At 39.2% G+C, this 23,805-nt stretch overlaps 1 protein-coding gene across 2 annotated transcripts in view; it reads right to left on the reverse strand.

Annotated features, from left to right (window-relative positions):
* LOC126183550 (sarcosine dehydrogenase, mitochondrial) overlaps positions 1–23,805 on the reverse strand; it is a 270,038-nt gene that overhangs the window by 77,349 nt on the left and 168,884 nt on the right. For both annotated transcript variants that reach the window (XM_049925625.1, XM_049925627.1), the window contains exons 9-11: positions 23,239–23,383; positions 22,122–22,263; positions 20,657–20,854 (exon numbers count right to left, since the gene is read on the reverse strand). In XM_049925625.1, coding sequence (XP_049781582.1) covers positions 20,657–20,854; positions 22,122–22,263; positions 23,239–23,383 — 485 coding nt within the window. The remainder of the gene's footprint in view (positions 1–20,656; positions 20,855–22,121; positions 22,264–23,238; positions 23,384–23,805) is intronic.

Here is a 23,805-nt window from a genome sequence, read left to right on the forward strand (position 1 = left end):
AAAATGTACATTGGTACCTGTAGAATCATACTGCACTCAGACACAAATGACATTTCTCTAAATTTTTTTTTATAGTGACTCATAAAAAAACATCTTCACCTACACCTACATCATACTCTGCAAGTTACCACATGGTTTTTGGCAGTGTGTATTTCTGGTTCCACTAACTGATCCTCTCTACCCTGTTCCACTTACAAATGGTGTGCGGAAAGAATGATCATCAGTAAGCCTCTGTGTTGGCTCTAATTTCTCAAATGTTCTCATCTTGGTCAATACGCAAGATACATGTGAGAGGAAATAATATGTTATTCGACTCTTCCCAGCAACTGCTCTCTTGAAATTTTGACAGTAAACCTTTTCATGATGCACACCTCTTCTCTTGTAATGTCTGCCAATGGAATTTGTTGAGCATCTTGGTAATGCTCTTGCACCAACTAAATGAACCCATGAGATTGTCTCCTCTACAAGGATTCCCATTTGAGTACACAAAAGATTTCTGTAATACCTGCATGTTGATGAAACTTACTGGTAACAAATATAGCAGCACCCTCTTGAATTGCCCCAATGTCTTCTTTTAACCTGACCCAGTGGGGATCCCACAAACCCAGGCAGTACTCTTGAATGGGCCACTCTAGTGTTCTATACACTTTCCTTTATAGATGAGCTACATTTTCCTAACACTTCCCAAATAAACTGAATTCGTTATTATCATCCTTGTCTGCTCATTCCATTTCACATTGCTCTGCAACATTAGGTATTTTATCAACCTGACTGTGGCAAGCAGCACGCTAATAATGCTGTATTCAAACATTATGGAATGTATTTTACTACTCGTCTGAAGTAATTTACATTTTTCTGTATTTAGAGCAAGCTGCCACTCATCACACCAACTAGAAATTTTGTCTAAGTCATCTTGAATCCTACTAGAGTCACTCAAGAATGATACCTTCCCATACACCACAACATCATCAGCGAAAAGTTGCAAAAGTTGCAGACTGCTGCTCACACTGTCCATCAGATCATTTATATGTAGAGAGAATAAAAGCAGTCCTATCGCACTTCTATGTGGCACTCTTGATGATATCCTTGTGTCTGATGAATGCTCACCATCACAGACAACATATTGGGTTCTATTACTTAAGAAGTCTTAGATCCACTAACATATCTGTGAACCTATTCTGTATGCTGATTAACTTAACTCTGCCTGAACAGGCCATGAAAGCCCAATGGAACCAACAACTGGCCACCATGTCATCCTCAGGCCACAGGCATCACTGGATGTGGATATGGATGGGCATGTGGTCAGCACACAGTTCTCTCAGCTATTTTGTCAGTTTATGAGACTAGAGCCACTACTTCTCAATATAGTAGCTCCTCAGTTTGCCTAACAAGGGCTGGGTGCACACCACTTGCCAACAGCGGTCAGCAGACTGCTTAGTCACCCATCGACAGTGCTTAATGTTGGTTATCTGACAGGAACCAGGGTAACCACTGTGGTGAGGCCATTGACTATTCTGTATGCTCATACCTTCATTAACAGACTGTAGTGAGGCACTGAGTCAAACACTTTCTGGAAATATAGGAATATGGAATCTGCCTGTTGCCCTTCATCCATGGTTCGCAGGATGTCATGCAAGAAAAGGGAAAGCTGATTTCTCCATGAGTGATGCTTTCTAAATCCATGCTGATTTGTGGGTAGAAGCTTTCCTGTCTCAAGAAGAGCTATTATATTTGAACTCGGTATATGTTCAAGAACTCTGCAGCAAACTGATGTTAAAGATATTGGTCTATAAGTAAACGAGTCTGTTCTTTTGTCCTTCTTGTGTACAGGAGTCACCTGCACATTTTTTGGGGTCACTTGGGACTTTGTGTTAGGTGAAATATTCATGGTAAGTGCAAGTTAAGTAAGGGGCCAGTGCCACAGTGTTCTCTCTGTAAAACTGAAGTGGTATTCCATCCGGACTCGGTGGCTTATTTGTTTTCAACTCTTTCAGCTGCCTCTCTACACCAGGGATTCATATTAATATGTTCTCCATATGGAAGTTTCTGTAATGGTCAAGTCACAATATGTTTTGTATGATTCTCCTCCATAAGGATTTCTTAAACACATAACTTAAAACTTCAGCTTTCCCTTTGCTATCTTCTATTGTTACACCAGACGGGTTGAAGAGTGACTTAATAGAATCCTTTGACCTATTTAGTGAATTTACTTAGGACCAGAATTTTCTTGGATTCTCAGCAGGATCTTCCACTAAGGCATAAGGGTGTAAGTTGTATGTTTCACACATCAATCCTCTTACACATGCACAAATTTCCATTACCTTTCGACTGTCAATATTTGCACGTTCTGCTTCCTCAGCATTTCTGAATTTTTGTTATTAAACCATGGTGGCTCTTTTCTGTCTTTATTTCATTCACTCGGCACATATTTTTCTGTGACACAATTTACAATCAATTTAAACTTTATCCATAATTCCTCTATGTCCATCATAGTGGAACTAAATGAAGTCAATTCATTGTCTATGTGGGGTGCTAAAAACTGCTGATCTGCTCTTTCTAACATAAGTACTCTCCTAGCCTTCTTGATTGATTCATTAACTTTAGTAACCATCATTGCTATGATGGCATAAAGATCATTAATGCCTGCCTCTATACTGACTCTGTTGATAAGGTCAGGCCCATTTGTAGCTACCAGTTCTAAAATATTTCCAGGTACCCCATCTGGTTAAAGTAGGTAGTGGTGACAAAGATAAATCTGGCAATATATCTCTAAATGTAGTAACAGAGGCAGGTGCTTTCAAAGAAACTTGAATAGGGAAAAAAATCCATTATCCATACATTAAAAAAATGTATGTATGTATGAATGTTCCACATCTCCTTCTAAACCACTGGACTGATTCCAACTCAACGTGGTATACATATCAAGTATTGTCTGAAAAGAATCACTGTGGGTGTAAGAACCTCCTGTCAAGGGGGTAGGAGTGAAAAAGAAATGTAGCAACAACATGAAAATATCCAAATTTTATTCATAGAGTATTTGAGAATGAGAGCACATAGAAACTAGCAATGAATTTTGCACACACTTTCAAATCTCTACATAACTTTTGCTTTCTGACATCCTTCACAATATAATGAAAGGGAAAAGAGTTTATCATTTACAACATATTCACTGATCATACAGTAAAAGTGCCATATCAGGCATGATGTTTTGATTTGAACTTAGAAAATTACCTCATTTTGTCACTAACTGTTCAGAAGATATGATTTTATTAACATTGCGCTGCTAAAAAATGAAAATGCAAGGTGAAAATCACTAGAGTTACAGGTAAATTATGTATGTGAAATATGTTGCATAAATGTGATATGTACACATGCATGCAAAGCCATGGATAAAAGGCTCCATCTAAACTGCTGGACACATTTCAACAAAACTGGGTACACATACTACCTTACCAGTACTTAACTATCTGGAAAGAATTACTGTTGGCAGCAAGAACCAGCAACTTACTATAGGGGTAGGGGTGATAATGTGGGGAGACAAGAGGGTAGGAGGAGACAGACACAGACATGGGGAAGGAGGATATGGACAGAAAGAAGAGGAGAGAGAAATGGACAGGAAGCATAGAGGAGGAGATGGACAGAGAGAGACATGTGAAGGAGATAGACAGTGAAAGAAAAAATAAGGGTGTGGAGAGAGAGAGGGAGAAGGAAACAAGACTGAGAAATGAGGGAAGAGGAGATAGACAGAGAGAAGGGGAGGAGGAAATGGATAGTGAAAAGGACAGGAGGAGATGGACAGAGATAAGGGAGAGGAGGAGATGGAGAGAGCAAGGGTAGAGGAGGAGATTGACAGAGAGTGGGGGAGGGGGAGATGGACTTAGAGGGGATGAGGAGGAGATAGAGGGGAAGGAAGAGATTGACTTAGAGGAAGGATGAGATGCATAAAGGGGTAAGGATTAAATTGACGGAGGGGAAAGAGCAGATGGTCAGAGAGAGGGGGCAGAAGAAGATGGATAGAGAGGGGAAGGAGGAGAAGATGAGCTAATAGAAGATTTGGATAAATACATCCTCAGGCAATGCTGTGTGCTTAGTATGATATAATTAGAGCTGTCAGAATGATCAAGCATTTGTATTTTATGTGTCTATGTATCTTCTTTGTGGAGGATATAAGCATATTCTCAATGTCATATTTTAGATGTACAGTTTCAGTCACACAATGCAGCATATGGGCTCACATCCAAACCTGTCAGACAATCAGATCAGAAGCAGACAAAGTATCAACCAAAACTCCAATATTGACTGTGCTATGTACTATTTTCCAGGACAACATGTGCCAATGGTAAGTAATAGGTAACACATGACCTATGGGGCACAGGAAAATCATAACTGCGAGCATCTTTGATGTAGAGCTGCCAAAGGGGAAGTTGGTAGAGCATTAGTTTGTCATACTAAGGGTCCTGTATTTGAGTCCTGATCTTGCCAGTTTCTGTACTGTAGTACATGTAAAACTGTTATGTGGGACAACATGTTCCTGACATGTAGAAGGACCATTCGAAGTTTACAGCAATGTTCTATTGCCTGTCCACTTTTGCTTCATTTATTTGAAAGCATCAATCCCATCAAGTACATTTGTTGCTTCTCAGAATAAACACAAACTATCAGAACACAAGAATGGAGAAAGAATTGCATCATATGTGCAGAAGCATAATAAGAATAAGAATAATACTTGAATGCTAGACGGCAGCACAGCCATACATCTATAAACTCTGAGCAGTCCTTTTACATGCCAGGAACATGTTATCCCATATAATAGTTTCACACACACTACACTACAGAAAGTGTCATGACCAAAACTTGAACCTGGGGCCCTTGGTACGGTGAGCTAATGCTCTGCCAGCTTCATCATGGGAACTCCGCACAAAATACGGACACAGTTATGCTTTTATTGTGCTCCATAGCTCATGTGGCAATTATTAATTACTGTTTATGTACATTCTCCTGGGCAAAAGCACATGGCACAAACTACATTGGTGTTTTGGTTGATACTCTATCAATACACAATATTTGGTATCAATCTAACTGTGTGACATTTGGAGATTTGGGTGTCAGAGTCATACCAAGATGTTCACACACCACTGTTAAAACTGGGTAATCTGCACCCCTCCCCATAAAGGTACCTTTCTGAAATGTTTTCCATACAGTTTTAGCAAATCCTTTAGATCTTCTCTAATTTCTCTATTAATCCTCTCTAGTACAGAACCCAGACATACAAGAAATATTCAAGTATTGGTCAAACAAGGACTTCATAAGCAACCTACTTTGTGGGTGGGCTAAATTTTCTGATGATTCTTCCAATGAATGTCATTCTTGCATCTGCCTTCCTGTGATTACTTTTATGTGGCCATCTCCCTTTAAATCATGAAGTACACATACTCATTACAGGTTCATTTGTTAAGTGTGAAAGCATCACAGAGATGCTCAGCCAACTCAAGTGACAGATGCTGCAAGAGAGACATTCTGCAACATAGTGTGGTCTACTTTTAAAATTCTAAGAGCATATATTCCTCAAAGAGTTAGTCAATATATTGCTTCATCTTACATGTATCTATCATCAAAACATCATGAGGGTTAAGTTAGAGAGATACAAGCTGACAGAGACACTTACCAGTAATCATTCTTTCTGTGAACCATTTGTGACTGGAACAGGGAAGGGGGAAAGTGACAGTGGTATGTAAAGTACTCTCCACTGCACACTGTAATGTGGCTTGTAAAGTGTAGTTGTCGATGTAGAAGTATTCTGTGCATGTGATATTTGAAGGTAATTTTTGCCTAAGGTGGCTGAATCCAGAATATCATGTTTTGTGTACTTTTCTAAAAATGATTTGAATGCAGAATTTGCCAGGTTTTCAGATTGTATGTTTACTCCTGCCAAAACATCACATAAAAAAAATGGATGTCCCATTTGCTTAGTTTGTATTGCACTAAAAACTAACTGCAAACTGCAGTTTTGTGTAATTCCATAGTTTCATCTTTAGAGTGTGATATGCAGAAGTTCATGCTGATCTGTCTGAAAGTTTTTCAAACCTCTGATCTGCAAACAAACTATAGCCTATACAAACATTATCCTTTTTTACATGTGCATCTACTAATCTTAGTAAGGTTTAAACAAGGTGGCTTGATATGTTATACAAATGGTTAGAAAAAATTTTCTTCAAAATACGCTACTGACTTGTAATAGTAGGCTAAATACACAGCTACTTTCATCAATGGTTGCAAGTAGAGGTTGGGATATCAACAATATCATGAAAAGGATAGATTGCTAGTCACCGCAAAGATGACACTGAGTTGAGACAGGCACTGCAAAAAGACTGTTATACATTGAGCTTTTGACCAAAATATTCTTCATAATGAAACACACATATTCACACAACCAAGCATACCTCATGCACACATGACTGCTATTTCTAGCAACTCTGGTCAGAATCAGGCTGGAGTGGCCAGAGATAGTGGTCATGTTAGTGTGAGGTGTGTTTGCTTGTGTGAACGTGTGTGTGTGTTTCCTTTCTGAAACAGGCTCAGAATGTAACAATCTTTTTCTTTTTGGTGCCTGTAGGCAGTTCAATTTGTCATCTTTATGGTGAGTTGCAGTCTATCCTTATTATAATATTGTCAGCTACTTATTTCCTTATTGGAACAGCCAAACTAAATGACAGCACTGTCTATTCTTAGAAATTCTTTTTTCTTGATCCGTTTTGATGCAAGTCCTAGTAGAAGCAAAACTAAACTTTATAAATCTTCTTGGCAGATTAAAACTATGTGCCATTTCGGGACTCAAACCTGGGACCTTTGCCTTTTACAGGCAAGTGCTCTTCTAACTGAGGTACTCAAGCACAACTCAGGAGCCATTGTCACAACTTTATTTCCACTATTATCTCATTTATCACCTTACAAACTTCAGAGAAGTTTGTGACACCAGCATTCCTGGAAGAAAGTATATGGTGGAGACATGTCTTGGCCACAAGCTGGGAGATGTTTTCCTGGTGCGTCATGCAGTTTTAATCTGCCATATAGTTTCATGTCAGTGGACACTGCACAGCAGAGTGAAAAATTCATTCTGGAAACATCTCCCAGGATATGGCTAAACCATGTCTCTACAATATCCCTTCTTTCAGAAGTGTTAGTCCTGTAAACTTGTCCACAAAAGGAAGATGTCCTAAGTTCACGTTCTGGTCAAGTACTCAGTTTTAATCTGTTAAGAAGTTTCATATCAGCACACACACTGATGCAGAGTGAAATTTTCATTTTCTAAAGTAAATAATTTGTGAGGTTTATTTAGATTTTCACAGAATGAGATGCCTGTTATGAGTGAGAGACTATCTGATTTTCTTTGAAGTACCTCTGACATGTTGATATGTGTAATTCTGTGATGAGAAATAAACTTTTTTGTGGATCTATTGTACAATGTTATTACTATATTTTTCAGAATGGAACATATTTTGGTGCTGAAATCTGGGAGGGGCAAGCCAAGAAGAAAATGACAAAACTACAAAGATGAGCTGGACGGCAACAAAAGGCATGTATTTCTCCTACAATGCACATAAGTAAAACTACAAAATGTAGTACTTTTGGAGTACTATGCAGGCTCTATGACAGTAATAGCATAGTTTGTTGATCAGTATATAAATGAGATGCTGCATATCATTTGTGTGCCTCCATGCCTCCATTGCTGTTCAAAAAAACTGTTGTCTCATTCATAATTAAAATGTTTACTATTCAGATGTGCTACAGTGAATGCACCAATGAATAATACTGCCACCTGATGGCCACTTAATATACTAACTAGTGCTACCATTGGATCGTTCATCATTGTACTACTCAGAAGAGCAACCTTCAGATATCCTGATTTGGGAACAGCTGATTATGAGCTGACACTGCGATCCACTTTCAAATAACATAAATAACATGACGGACTGGACGTGGTGAACAACAGTTTGGAAGCACAATTACTGGACTCAAGAGGAGATGTATGAGAGAAAGAATGAACATTACCCACTTCATCACACAAGTTCAAAGACTGTCAGACACTGTGCAACTCACAGATAATAAATACTATAAAGAGAGACTACAAGGAATTTTGAACTGGCTCATCAAACTAGATGATGGGATCCATGACTTGTTTGACAATAACAAATATGACCCAGATGTTCAGAAATACAAAGATTATATAGACACCAGAAAACACATTGTTTCTTGATGTCACACAAAACAGAGAAACAGCTCACAAAATCTGCAGCAAACTTAAACATTTCTGATGCTCCCATGGTACACTCAGTAAAAATGAGTGTTCCTTCAGTGTCAATAAGACTTGCACTGTTCAAGTTGGAGCCTTCTCAAGTGATCTGCAGACATAGGCAGCAGTTTGATCAGTTGGTCAACAAGGACCCATTGGTAATTACCATCAATACACACATATCTCCTCACAGCTATCTGGAAGCAGAGCCAAAGCATTTAGCAGAATGTATAGCAGTAATGGTTGAGATGTATACAGAAACAAAGAGGATCCTCATTATGGCAACAATGATTGGATAATTCAGGCCTGCCTAGACTAAACAGAAGCCACAAAAACCCATTCAGTTGGCAACTCCAGGAAGAACTCAATTCAAAATTCGTTGAATTCCAACAATGTATTTTAGCTTCTCAGGCTCTTCGGGAAGACATGAATGGACATGGTACATTTCCGGGCAACATATGCTGCCACTGGATAATTTATGCCAAGTTTACAGAACTACCCAAGGGTGATATTTCGCAGCTGATGAGCTTTTGAGTGAGGAGGTTAACAGGGCACTTACCATGCAGAAGACATGTGCTGAACTTTATACTACCTCTGGTTCCACTCCCATATCTGTTGCTCTCCACACATACATGAAATCTAAATGATAAACCCTGAAGATGCTAGAGAAAAAGAGTCATTCTGCTTGTTTTGTGAATCTTGTAGCCACTGGATGCAGGACCATAAGAAGTGGTAAGGAAGACTGAATAGTCAGTGACTGAATAGGTAAACTGAAATGAGCAAACAGATATTTTCTTTGTCTCGAATCTGGGCATATAGTCTCATACTGCAGGAAGAAGGAAAAGACTTTGTGGGCTAAGTGTAGAAAGCTGCAAGGCTGCATTGTAAGTCCATTTGTGATGAAGGAAGACACGCTAAGACTCCAGTGGCTCAGACAAAAATTACATCCATGGGAAAAATAGCTGTTGCTCCCCACAGATTCACATTTCTTTGGGAACTGGAAGTATGTATCTCAGGACTTACAGGACTGAGTAGGACAACTTGATGTGTGTTGGATGCAGGAAGTCAGTCCAGCTTCACAGCAAAATCACTGATTTGTGATCTGAAACTGCATACTGTATATTGACAACAATTAACTGTTTGTCATTTGAATCAAACCATACACCCTCACACTGCTGCAGACCTGTTCAGTTTAACATGAAGAGGTTTTTGAAAGTTTTTGTATGATTTAACACCAGCATCTTGTTCCGCAATATGTAAAGAGGTTATCATATGTACATAAGATTATGCTACCAGATCCAAACAATGACTCAGTGGAAGATATTCCAATGGAGATTCTCATAAGATGTGATATTTATTGGAAAATGGTGAAGGACAATTTGCCAATATGCATCTGTGATTCTGTAGAACTAGTTCCTCCACTATTTGACTGGTTATTTAGTGGGAACAAATCAGCAGCCTGTGTGATGGCATCTGTGGTGAATTTTGTTCATCCTGACTGATCTACCCTACTTTTGGATAAAGAATTCAGATGCTTATGGGATTTTGAGACTATAGGGATTACTGCCAGTCAAAATTAATCCATGAGCAACAAGGACATGAGGCTTTTTGAGGAGCTCAAAGCATCTTTCTGTAAACAGGATCAACGGGCAGTGGTTTCACTTCCCAAAAGAGGGGATAAAACCCTTATGAGTAACATTCAGACTGCAGAGAAACAATTCATCCACCTGAGGACAAGATTTCAATGACATGAAGCCTTTAAGCAAATGTTCAAAATGCTTCAAATGGCTCTGAGCACTATGGGACTTAACAGCGGAGGTCATCAGTCCCCTAGAACTTAGAACTACTTAAACCTAACTAACCTAAGGACATCACACATCCATGCCCAAGGCAGGATTTGAACCTGCGACCATAGGGGTCGTGCAGTTCCAGATTGAAGCACCTAGAACTGTTTGGCCACTCCGGCCAACTTTAAGCAAATGTACTATGACTTAATGATGGACTACATTATGAAGGGGAAGTAGAGGCTGTTTCCACTCAACACTCAGGGAAGGCACTGTTTTAAAATGGCTCTGAGCACTATGGGACTTAAAATGTGAGGGCATCAGTCCCCTAGAACTTAGAACTACTTAAACCTAACTAACCTAAGGACATCACACACATCCATGTCCAAGGCAGGATTCGAACCTGCAACCGTAGCGGTTGTGCAGATGTAGACTGAAGCGCCAAGAACTGCTCAACCACATCGGCCAGCCAATGTTTTATCTCTGCCATCAGTGTCATCAGGCAGTGGGGAAAGAGAAACATAGGAAGACTAAGTAGTCTTTGATGTGTCACCTGACAAAAGTAATGCATATTCTTTGAATGAGATACTAGAGGCAAGAGCAAATGTGCTACCTAAAGTCATAGAGATTTTACTTTGATTCACACTTCATTCCACTGCTATTACCACAGACATCATGCAGGTGTTCTTTCAACTGGTTTTGAATGAAGAAGACAAAGACTTGGCCAGATTGTTTTGGATAAGATCTAACCAGAACAAATGTAAGAGCTTAAAATAATGGATGACATAATAAAATACTGCTAAACCAGGCTCCCATTCATCCTGACCTGCTGCCCATTTTTACTCTTAGCAAATCTAAGATAACATGGAGACAATTGTGTGACATCATTTATCACCATGGCACCTTTTATAAAAAGGATTATGTACATGGACAACTTTGCAATCACAGCAGAATGTGATAATTTGATGATCACCATATACTGTGAACCTGCAGCCCTAATCAAATTGATAATTCTTATAATTCTTCCCTTATCAAAATGGGCTATCATCCCAAACTACTTAAAACTATTTGGGAGGCAAATTGGAAAGACCCCATGCTAAGACTCAAGCTTTAGGTGGAAACTAGAATGCCAGGTTGACTACTTCCATATCAACCCCAGTGAAATCACCAGGAAGTCATTAGAAGAGTCAGCCACAAACAACAACACTTGGAATGTATGACTAGGTTCTATGATCCACTTGGACTGTCCTCCTCAGTCTCTCTTGCTGGAAAATTGTTATTACAGGACACATGGTGCAGTGGAATTGGCTGGGATGAACTCATGTCAAGGGACCTAGGGGCATGATGGCACACTTAGATACCTAGCTTACCATCATTAACACAGGTACTTGTCCCAAAATGCCTTGCTACAGCTCAAGGAGGACTCACTCAGGAGCATGTATTCTGCAAAACATCTGAAAAACATATGGAGCAACTGTGCATGTTCAAACAGCATTAGAGAATAATGTCCTAACTCAATGAGTTAGGACATTATTCTATAGCAAGAACATATTCACTCCTACTAAGAAAATGACCTTGCCACAACTGGAACTCTTAGCAGGAGTAGTAGGAACCCAACTACTGTTTTACTTCTGTCAAACAAAAGAATTTAAAATTGTTGATGCAGTATTGTGGAGGGACACTATTGTCACATTAGTTTTTACTTGCTGTGATCCAGATAGAAAAAACTTCACTAGTAATCATGTAATAGAGAAACAAACTCACATGTCTCCCAAGTAATGGAGATACTGCTCAAGAAAAGACAACCCAGCTGGTCATCTTCCATGAAGGCTCCTTGAAGGTCAAATATATCCCCTGGAAAATTGGTGGCATGGACCACTTTGCTTGAACATTCTCCTGAGTGTTGGCCATCTGATACTCTGACAGTGGACTGACTACCTTGTGAGGAGAAACAAAGAAAACACATAGCCTAGTTCTGTTAACATCTACACCCACCCTGCCTCATGAACCTATCTACAAAGGGCATTCAATAAGTAATGCAACACTCTTTTCCACAGCCAATTTCAGTTCAGAAAATACAGAATTTTTTGTGCAACATCACAGAATATTCTTGCTTCAGCCCCTGTAGGTTCTTGAAGTTCCAATAGGTAGCAGCACTATGTGTAATCTTTAAAGTGGCATCTACACTCCTGGAAATGGAAAAAAGAACACATTGACACCGGTGTGTCAGACCCACCATACTTGCTCCGGACACTGCGAGAGGGCTGTACAAGCAATGATCACACGCACGGCACAGCGGACACACCAGGAACCGCGGTGTTGGCCGTCGAATGGCGCTAGCTGTGCAGCATTTGTGCACCGCCGCCGTCAGTGTCAGCCAGTTTACCGTGGCATACGGAGCTCCATCGCAGTCTTTAACACTGGTAGCATGCGGCGACAGCGTGGACGTGAACCGTATGTGCAGTTGACGGACTTTGAGCGAGGGCGTATAGTGGGCATGCGGGAGGCCGGGTGGACGTACCGCCGAATTGCTCAACACGTGGGGCGTGAGGTCTCCACAGTACATCGATGTTGTCGCCAGTGGTCGGCGGAAGGTGCACGTGCCCGTCGACCTGGGACCGGACCGCAGCGATGCACGGATGCATACCAAGACCGTAGGATCCTACGCAGTGCCGTAGGGGACCGCACCGCCACTTCCCAGCAAATTAGGGACACTGTTGCTCCTGGGGTATCGGCGAGGACCATTCGCAACCGTCTCCATGAAGCTGGGCTACGGTCCCGCACACCGTTAGGCCGTCTTCCGCTCACGCCCCAACATCGTGCAGCCTGCCTCCAGTGGTGTCGCGACAGGTGTGAATGGAGGGACGAATGGAGACGTGTCGTCTTCAGTGATGAGAGTCGCTTCTGCCTTGGTGCCAATGATGGTCGTATGCGTGTTTGGCGCCGTGCAGGTGAGCGCCACAATCAGGACTGCATACGACCGAGGCACACAGGGCCAACACCCGGCATCATGGTGTGGGGAGCGATCTCCTACACTGGCCGTACACCACTGGTGATCGTCGAGGGGACACTGAATAGTGCACGGTACATCCAAACCGTCATCAAACCCATCGTTCTACCATTCCTAGACCGGCAAGGGAACTTGCTGTTCTAACAGGACAATGCACGTCCGCATGTATCCCGTGCCACCCAACGTGCTCTAGAAGGTGTAAGTCAACTACCCTGGCCAGCAAGATCTCCGGATCTGTCCCCCATTGAGCATGTTTGGGACTGGATGAAGCGTCGTCTCACGCGGTCTGCACGTCCAGCACGAACGCTAGTCCAACTGAGGTGCCAGGTGGAAATGGCATGGCAAGCCGTTCCACAGGACTACATCCAGCATCTCTACGATCGTCTCCATGGGAGAATAGCAGCCTGCATTGCTGCGAAAGGTGGATATACACTGTACTAGTGCCGACATTGTGCATACTCTGTTGCCTGTGACTATGTGCCTGTGGTTCTGTCAGTGTGATCATGTGATGTATCTGACCCCAGGAATGTGTCAATAAAGTTTCCCCTTCCTGGGACAATGAATTCACGGTGTTCTTATTTCAATTTCCAGGAGTGTATAATGGAGGTGTGTTCCAAACAGAGTGCTAACACTGAGTTTCTTTTCACAGAAAACCAGACCATCATAGACATTCACAGTCACTTGCAGAATATCTACAGAGAACTGGCAGTACACAAAGGCACAGTGAGTCATTGGGCAAAGTGTGTGTCATCATCACAACCAGGTCACGCAAACCTGTCCAATCTGCCATGTGCTAGCTGGCTGCACACTGCTGTGACTGCTGCAGTGTTGGAACATTTGGACATTCTCATTCAAGGTAATCGATGGATCACAATCAAACACCTCACGGCTCAACTGGACATTTCTGTTGGTAGTGCTGACACACTCATTCACCAGTTGGGGTACTCAAAGGTGTGTGCCTGTTGCGTTCCTTGTTGCCTAACAGAAGACTATAAAGAGCAATGAAGGACTGTCTGTGTGTAATTACTTGCACATTTCAAGGCTGATATAACAATTTTTGTTGAACAGTATCACTGATGATGAAACATTGGTTTATCATCTCAAACTGAAAACAAAACAGCAATCCATGGAATGAGGCCACTCCCCCTCTTCTCTGATGAAAAGGTTCAAAGCCATGCCCTCAACCAGTAAAGCCATAGCGATGGTCTTCTAGGACTCTGAAGGGGCTATTCTGTTTGATGTCCACTCTCATAGTGCAACAGCCAACTCTGAAGAGTATGGTGCTAGTCTCAGATAAATGCAGAAATGACTTCAGCATGTTCATCACCACAAAAATGCTAATGAACTTCTCCTTCTCCACACGACATAAGGTCTCACACACATCTCCATGCCTGAGACAAGCTCATAAAACTGCACTAAACAATTCTTCCTCATCCACCTCACAGTCCAGATCTCATACGTTCTGATTTCCATTTGTTTGATCCAATGGAGAATGCACTCCATGAGAATCAGTACATGGGTGATGGAGAGGTTACTGAGGCAGCAAGAAGTTGGTTCTGATGTCAACCAGAAGGATGGTACCATGTGAGCATACAGGCCCTCACAGTAAGGTAGCATAATACCATAGCATTGATTCAAAATTATGTGGAAAAATAGGGTTTTGTAGCCAAAGGCATGAGGGATAATATGATTGTAGATTGTATTTTATTGGTCCTGTTGTCTACATAGCAGCTTATGCATAAGACATTGGACAAGTCAAGTTATAAATATACAGGCTGAAAGTAATTTCAAGGCATACATATTTAAGCTTACAATAATACACTTTACACACAAGTATTTATATAACACATTTCATAAATTTAAATATTCTTCAATGGAATAAAAGCAGTGATGCTGTAAATATGACTTTAGAGATTTTCCAAATGTATTGACCTCAGTGATAGCTTTTATGTTTTCAGGAAGTTTGTTATAAAGCTTAACTCCCATGTGAAAAGTACCTTTTTGGCACAGTGCTGTGCTGATTTGAGTCATATGTAAGTTCCTGTTTTGTCTGGTAAAGTGCTCATGTATATCACAGTTTTTTTGTAGCCTCTGGTCCTTGCCTATTACATTTAATTTAAAGAACAAAAGGGTTTCCATAATGTATACACACGGTAATGGGGGAATACCAGATTTCTTAAACAGGGGTTTACAAGAGTCTCTAGGCTTGCACCCAAACAAGATTCTAATGGCCCTTTTTTGTAGTTTAAAAGTGCTATTAGCTATTTTAGAGTTTCCCCAGAAGGTGACCCCATATCTAAGACGAGAATGAAAGTACGCATGATATGCATTCAATACTGTTTTCTCACTACAGCATGATTTTAATGAACAAAGAAGATAACATGTTTTGCTCAGTTCTGCATTGAGACATTCAATATGCTTATTCCATCTGATGTTACTCTGCAGCCAAAGTCCTAAGAATTTGGTTTCAGTACTGTTACCAACTGGTTCGTCATTGATAGAGACTGATGGGATAAACATGTCCTTGTTAGGAACATTGTGGAATTTTAGAGCAACGGTTTTCTTACTGTTTATTACAAGCTGATTACTCTGTGCCCAGCTGCTAAGTTGTTTCGTGACCGTGTTTACTGTCTGCTGTAACTGTTCATCGTCGTCTCCTTTTAGTAGAATCGTGGTGTCATCTGCAAATATGATTGGTTTGTGTGCATCAATATTTAAGCTTAGATCATTTATGTACAGAAGAAACAGAAGGGGTCCCAATACGGATCCTTGGGGTACACCACATTTTATTTGTTTATAGTCAGATAAGTGATTAGATACAGTTTTTAGTTCAATATTTGTGTGCTTGACGCACACTGCCTGCATACAATTTGTCAGGAAGGAACTGATCCACTTGTTGGACAGACCTCGAATACCATATCTTTCTAGCTTTGATAGCAGAATTTTATGGTCCACCATGTCAAAAGCTTTTGACAAGTCAATAAAGACTCCTATTGTTTCCTGTTTTTTGTCCAACAGGTTTAGGATGGAATTGATGCACTCATAGACAGCAGTTGTCGTTGACCTCTTATTTCTGAATCCATGTTGTTCATTACATAGGATGCTGTTTTTATTTATAAATTTCATAAGTTTCTCATACATAACTTTTTCCAGTACTTTAGAGATGTATGTATTGGAATCCTAAATAAAAGCAACCTGCTTTTAGAAAAAAATTTGTTGCATTATTTATTGAATGCCCCTTGTAAACTTATCCCATACTAGAGGCTCATTCATACTCCAACATGGACTCTCCATTTTCTGCAGAACATTCATCAGACAAAGAAATCTTCAGGAGAGCTTACAGCCACTGATGTATCGGTGGCACAGATATATTGCAGATGAGTAAGCAAGAAATAATCCTTCACCAGAGAACTACACATGCTTCAAAATAACTTACCACTGCTAAGAGAATCAAAAACTGCAATTTTACAACCCTATCATGGAAGGCAATCTGGTACACCTAGGAGATCAGCTGCATTGTACTAGCCTCATCAGAGAACAAAAATATTCAGTGCTCCTTGACCATTCCCACAATTTCACACAATTTGTTATTCAAGAGACACTTGTTGCCTCCATCACTTTTGCATTTGTTCTGTACTGTCTGAACTCCAAACTGTATTTTGGATGCTCAGAGCTTGTCAGATAATCATAATAATCCTACACTCTTTTTCTGTGTAAGATCGTGAGAACCCCTGAGGGCAACGTATTGAAGCACTGCTCCATCTGAGTGAGTTATGCTAGCTAAGACATTTGCTGCAATGGGGATAGATTTTGATGGACCACTATTAATCAAAGTGGGAAGAGAATTCCACAAGTTACATATCACTCTTCTCACATGTGCTACCACACAAGAACTGTACTTCAAACTCTTTTCAGACTTGTCAACAGATAAGTTCCTCACAGCACTCCAGTGATTCACCAGAAGACATGTACTACCCCAACCAATTTACACAGAAAACGCAAAAACATTCCATGCAACAAACATACAACTAGCACAACTTTGTAAGGCATTAACTACCACAATCACTTAACAATTCCTTGCCTTCCATGGCATTACATGGAAATTCATTACCTCACGTGGCTTGGTGGGCTGGATTGTGGAAAGAATGGTGGGCACTATAAAGCATTGCTTGCAGAAGGTATTGGAGCTCACAAGGCTCAGAAAAAAACAATTGAATACTACCTTGACTAGTATTGAAGCCACTATGAACTCAGAGCCCAACACACATGGAGACAATGCTGATGTACTTACCCTCACCATTTTTCTGAATGGTGAGAAACTTGCAACAATTTTCAGTACCAGAGCCTACCCTGAACAAGAACCTAGTAAAAGAATTCCAGATAAGATAGAAACTCTATAACAGCTTTTGAAAACGTTGGATAAAAGAACATCTGTCAGACTGAGGAATGTGCATGAAGTTAAATATCTACAGGGATGGTTCAACATATTCCATCCTGGGAAAATCTTTCTGATACAAGATGACATGCACCAATGACACATGTGGAGGAAGGCCAGAACAGAGAGAGTACCACCTGGGAGAGCTGAGAGGAAAAGAACAATAATCATCCACAGACCAGAAGGTCATATAATCAGTCATCCTATGCAGCTGGTTGCACCTTCAGAGGCCAACAGGGTTGAGAAGGATGTCACAGAATGAGATACTTGTTACAAGTTAGATACAACCTTATTATTCTTTGGAGAAGTAGCTCTGACTACATGTAGTTCTGTGATAAAAAAATTAACTTTGGTCTGGATCTAGTACACACTGTTATTACAATGTTTTCATGACATAGATAAAATCTGTTCAGAAATGAGCACAAATATATTTCTCCCCTGAAGAATGTCCAAATTTGTGAACAGCAATGCAGTACTAAAATGGACTATGATCTTATTTATCCACACATTTCATACTATTTACTAGTGTGGGCCAGTGCAGCAAATATACACATATTATGAAATGAAATGTCATGTGGCTAGGGCCTCCTGTCAGGTAGACCAATCCCCTGGTGCAAGTCTTTTTAGTTGACACCACTTCAGTAACTTGCATGTCAGTGAGGATAATATGATGATGACAGCACAACATCCGGTCCCTGAACAAAGAAAATCTCCGACCAAGCCAGAAATCAAACATGGATCCCTTGCATGGCATTCTGTGATGCTGACCACTCAGCTGCCGTGGTGGACACATATTATGTAGATTACTGAAACTGCAGAAGAATGTCATTCGGTGCACTGGAAACTCATCACCATGGCATTTCTCCAGGATTCAGTCATTTATCTTCTTCTGCAGTTCCCATAAAGAAGGAGCACCTTCATGGATGTGGAATGAGTGAAGATACACATTAATTAACAAAAGACAAGGAAATAATAGAAACTTAATCTGACACCATATCATATAACAGCAAACTATCCATATACTATTGAATGTTATCTATGCTTATGACAGCTAAATTTAATCAAGTTAATCAAGAATAGCTGCTACTGTGAAAAAGGCTGCTGCCTCACTTATATTATGTATCTGCCATTTATCTGCTATTGGTAGTTTAGCAGTCATCTGATTATAGTGATATTTTTCTTTAAAAATATTTACCTACATGTGTAAGTACTGAATTCTATTTACAGTGCATTAATAGTTTTCATACAGCTATTTACCAAGTAGCTAACATGACTTTTCAATCCCTCAAACTAGACAAACAGATAACTTGTTCAAAGACTGGCTAAAGAGGTATGTTGTTAATTTTCTTTTGAATTGTTTGGGATTCCAGACAGCTTGCTTTATATTAGGCAGGGTATTGTTCAACACCAGAGTACATTACTCCTATCTGAACCCTAGACAAGGAATCAAAGTCTGCATGAGTATTACATTTGTGTCTTTTATTGTCAATGTGTTCATCACAGTTCAGCTTCAACTGATTTTTATTATCACTAAAACAAAAACCATTAACCCTCTGCACTCTTAATGGAGTCTGTGTACTCTTATTTAAATCACTGCGCCAAGTGCACAACAGAGAATTGCACAAGTCTCTTTGTGGAAACAATGGGGCCATTGACCAACAATTAAGGTATGCATTAAAACAAAAAGTATGCTTTCATTCAAAAATAGTTACTTAAGCATTGCAGTACAAAGCTTTTCAGTGTGTGATATTTCTGTGAAACTCTTCAGGTTGGGCTGTTTCCATCATCACTTCAGATATATTGTTTACAAATGAATCACTGTCATTATCAAAATCATTGTCATCAAAATCATTTTCACTCTAATTTTTGTTTCAGTATTCCTTCAGAAGCTCTATGGTCTCTTCCTAAGATGGGACTATGTGTGAATAACTAGTCATTTTGCACCTACTAACTTGAACATAATAGTCATAATATTTCTCTCAACACAACTGCTATCATTTGACACCAAGTTAACACAGGTTTTCTTAGATGGCAGTACTATGCAGCACTGGTCCCTAGTACAGTCAGACTCAAGGATGGAGCCTGTAAAAGCTATGAAAAATTGTGTCAAATGAGGCTTGACAATGGAGAGGAAAACAAAATTTACCATGTCGAACACCACTTGCCATTGAAGTGAAAAAGGTTAAATAGTAATTGCATTGGGAACTGAGTGTAAGATGTTCAATGTCCTTAAAAAGGCTTTTTTGAGATGTACAGTTATCTGCTTCACACTATAGTCTAGCTGATAACTTATACTGAATAATTTACTTTAGGTGCACTTTATAATAGGTACCTTTGTCTACAGTGTACTTAACTGATAGAGTATAGTTTGCATGATATTTCACATATTATTTTTCTGCTCATGTTGAGATAAATGTGAATAATTTCAATATTCACATTTTTATTACTTTTTGACAGTGCCTGATAGTAGCAGAAAAAACACCAGGAATTGGAAGTACATATTAACAATATCAACTTTCCACAATATTCTTACTGCTCACTTCTACTGAGTAAACATTTGATCTTGGTTGGTAACATGAGAAAATAATCATGAACTGAAAGTATGATATTACTGGAAGCTTTTAGATACAAAGGCCATCTGACATTTTCAGTTTCATGGAGAGTAGTGACAAACGGTAAACTAGTTTTGAGATTTCATGACAAATGGCTCTTGGTAGCCTTGCTACAAGTCACTATACATTACATGCTCTGACTTTCATCAGACTGACCCTGAATTAAAACCATTGTCTGTATGGTGGAGGAAAATGTAAATTTCATTTGAAAAGATCATATATTTCTTTCTAGAGGGAGGGAACATCTTATAAACAACTATAATTATTTTGTGCATTAAAATTACAGTTACTCTCATGCAACAATCAGCAGCCAATAACATTAAGCAGCAACTATTAATAGTTTTCATGCAGCTTATTCAGTAGAAACGGCATCAGCATCTTTTTCCACGTAAAAAAAATTTAAAGATAAAGAAAGATAGCTCAGTATTCTAAATCTGTGCATCTATTAACCCTGCTTCTTATTTCAGCGGGTGTAAGTTGATGCTTCACTTCTGTTCCAAAAATGAAAAACTCATTTGAACATACTGCATGATGGTGCTTTGAGAATCCAAATGTTCTATCCCCTTGCAACAGACTTTCATAAGGAGTCTCTGGATTTCTAGATGATCCATAGGAGCCAAACCAATCATACTTCTGAACGGGAGCTATACCACTCTGCAAAAAGTACCCTGGTCTCTCCCATCCTTGTTTCTCCTCATAAACAACACCTGCATTAAGCAGCTCCTGTGAAGAAACAATGATTTGAAAGTTATAGCATCTAGTATGTGCAGCACATTAACATGCAAAGAAGTATAAGGGGCAGTCAAAAGAAAATGAAACAGATGTTATTTCAAAAGTAATAACCATAGCTGTTAATACATTTATCCCACTGTAAGACAAGATGGTCAATACCTTCATAGAAAAATGTTTGTAGTTGCCTATGGAACCATAATTGTACCCAGGTGTGCACCTGTTCATCCAAAACAAATTGATGGCTCCCCAGCAAAAGTTCTACAGCATAGTCAAAACAGCCTTGTCAACATGTGGGTAATTACTTTTGAAATAAAACAACTTAATTACTTTTTTGTCTCATTTTCATTTGACTGGCCCTTATACATTTATATACAGAGACACGACCAAACATAAATTGTACTGAAGGACACATGTTCATGTCACATAACCTTGTTCCACAAACCAATAAATGAGTTACAATATGAATATGTACATTGAATTGAACCTATATTAGTGTTTAATAAGATAGAGAAAATTGAAGATGTGACTCTGGTTAGTGCCTCTCAGAAAATTTTTAATGTCTATGGGGAGAAGATTTACTCTGTGCTACATGGGCAAAGGTGCTACCATTTATAACTGTACTTTATATGGACATTCTATGGAACTAGGCAGAATACTAATATCAGTTAAGTTATTTCTACACAATGAAAAATGTAATCATAACATCTGGCAACAGATTAATTATACTGAATGCTGAAAATGTTCAGTGATGAACATCCTTTAAATGTGGAGACAGTTTACTGTTCCACATACAGTAGATATTCAGATTTTCTTATGTTTGGAAAAGTAAAGTCATTTGAAAAGCATAACTTCACATCACATATCCCAAAAGTTATATGTACAACAGAATCATGTAAGTGGAAGAAAATGTGCATGGTAAAACAACAGTGGAATTTAGGCATCTGAGTACCAGTATGAAGGAGGAATAGTCAATATAGAACCATTGAAAAAGGAGACAGAAAAAGGAAGAGTAAGTCTAAAGAAAAAGGTATGTGCAAAAATTAGTGATAGGAAAATACTAAAGACTTTTAGAAAGTATCAAGGAAAAGGAGGGCAACATGTACACAGATTTTAGCAGAATTTTCAGGTACTGGGAAGAACTGTAAGTCTTGCAGCTTATGAAGCCAAGAAGCTATTACTCCAGTTTTACTATAATTCACATTGACATCTTGTTACCTTAAAATGGGTTTTGTAAGACAACATGTAACAAGTAACTTACGTCATGCAATGGGCCTTTTCGAAAGTTCCTACCACCTAGAGGCTGATCATTTGGAAATACAATACTGTAATTCATTACATAGCTCTCATGACTTCTTTCCCTTATCCATTCTTGATCTTTAGTCTGGTCAGATCGAAAGCGTCTGCAAAACATCAGAAATAAATCTGTAGACATGGAATTTTAACCACATTATAGTAAGAAAACTACAGATTCTTAAGTTTACACAGCAGTTAACAATTGTAAGACTGGCCTCATCCTGCAAATAAAAAGGTAAAACCTTAAATGGTGACTTAAAGAAGCAAATTGAAAGACAGAGACACCCTTATTGTAAATATCAAATCTGTTCAAGTGATGTTTTATAGATGCAAACAGTTATCAAACTGACAATGACAATCACATAAGTTAACTCAGAATTTATCTGTAAAACTCTTTAAAACTCTAATTAAGATGGCTTGAATACTTCTTGAGTTTCAGTTTCTGTGAAAGAAAGATGTCATATGAATATAATCTCAGTGAAAAAATCAGATTACAGTATCATAGCAGTGTTATTTGAAGCTAAAATGCAAAACATTGATGGAATAATGGAAAACCATGCCTCATTATGAAATATACTAATATACATCTCTTGTTCTTCCAGTCTGTTGTAATTTCTCTCTCTCTCTCTCTCTCTTTTCTCCTTAAATATTTCAGAATTCAATATACAGGATGAATGATTATTATTATTGGATAATTTTCACCAACACTGAAAATAAATGGGTGATGATCTCTATATTGTGGTTAGTCATGGACAGTCATTTTATGCCACTTGTTCAGATTCTGCATCATTACAATGCATTCCATCACAGTTTTAATACAATTTCTAATTTTAATGCTACATGGGTTTATGATACTCATTTGCTGCAAGAAACACTAGAAGCACACTGAAAGTATTTCTGCTTTGGGGGAAAAAAGAAAAAAAAACAGAAATATAAATAAGAGTACATTAAGATCTCTTCAAGTAATAAATGATCATTCCTTGGTATACTGCCACCATTCCAATGACTGCAGTTCTTTAGAGTGTGGGAATTCTGGTCTGAGAACCCATTCGTTAAGTCTGAATCCATGTCAGCATGATTACCTTATGTCATAGCTGAACATATGCAGCTCTGGTCGTCCATTAATAATCCACTGAGCCATTTGTTCTCCACAACCACCTCCAAACATCATTCCGGCTGAGTTGTAGCCACAGTTATGGTAAAATCCCAGCAACCTTGGATCCTCACCTGCAATGTTATATAGCACATTTTGTCTTGGAAACAGATATTGTGAGGCAAATAAGGGAAAACGAGCCTAGAGAATGATATATTATAGAAAATATGTCAATAATACACTAAATAAAACTGCCTGGAAAACTGTATGGATGACTAAATAAACTTGTATGTGGTATTATTATGAGTTATAAATTCCAAAGTTTTGTAACTACACTCCTGGAAATTGAAATAAGAACACCGTGAATTCATTGTCCCAGGAAGGGGAAACTTTATGGACACATTCCTGGGGTCAGATACATCACATGATCACACTGACAGAACCACAGGCACATAGACACAGGCAACAGAGCATGCACAATGTCGGCACTAGTACAGTGTATATCCACCTTTCGCAGCAATGCAGGCTGCTGTTCTCCCATGGAGACAATCATAGA

The sequence above is a fragment of the Schistocerca cancellata genome, chromosome 4 (genome assembly GCF_023864275.1).
Source record: "Schistocerca cancellata isolate TAMUIC-IGC-003103 chromosome 4, iqSchCanc2.1, whole genome shotgun sequence".
Lineage (NCBI taxonomy): Eukaryota > Metazoa > Arthropoda > Insecta > Orthoptera > Acrididae > Schistocerca > Schistocerca cancellata.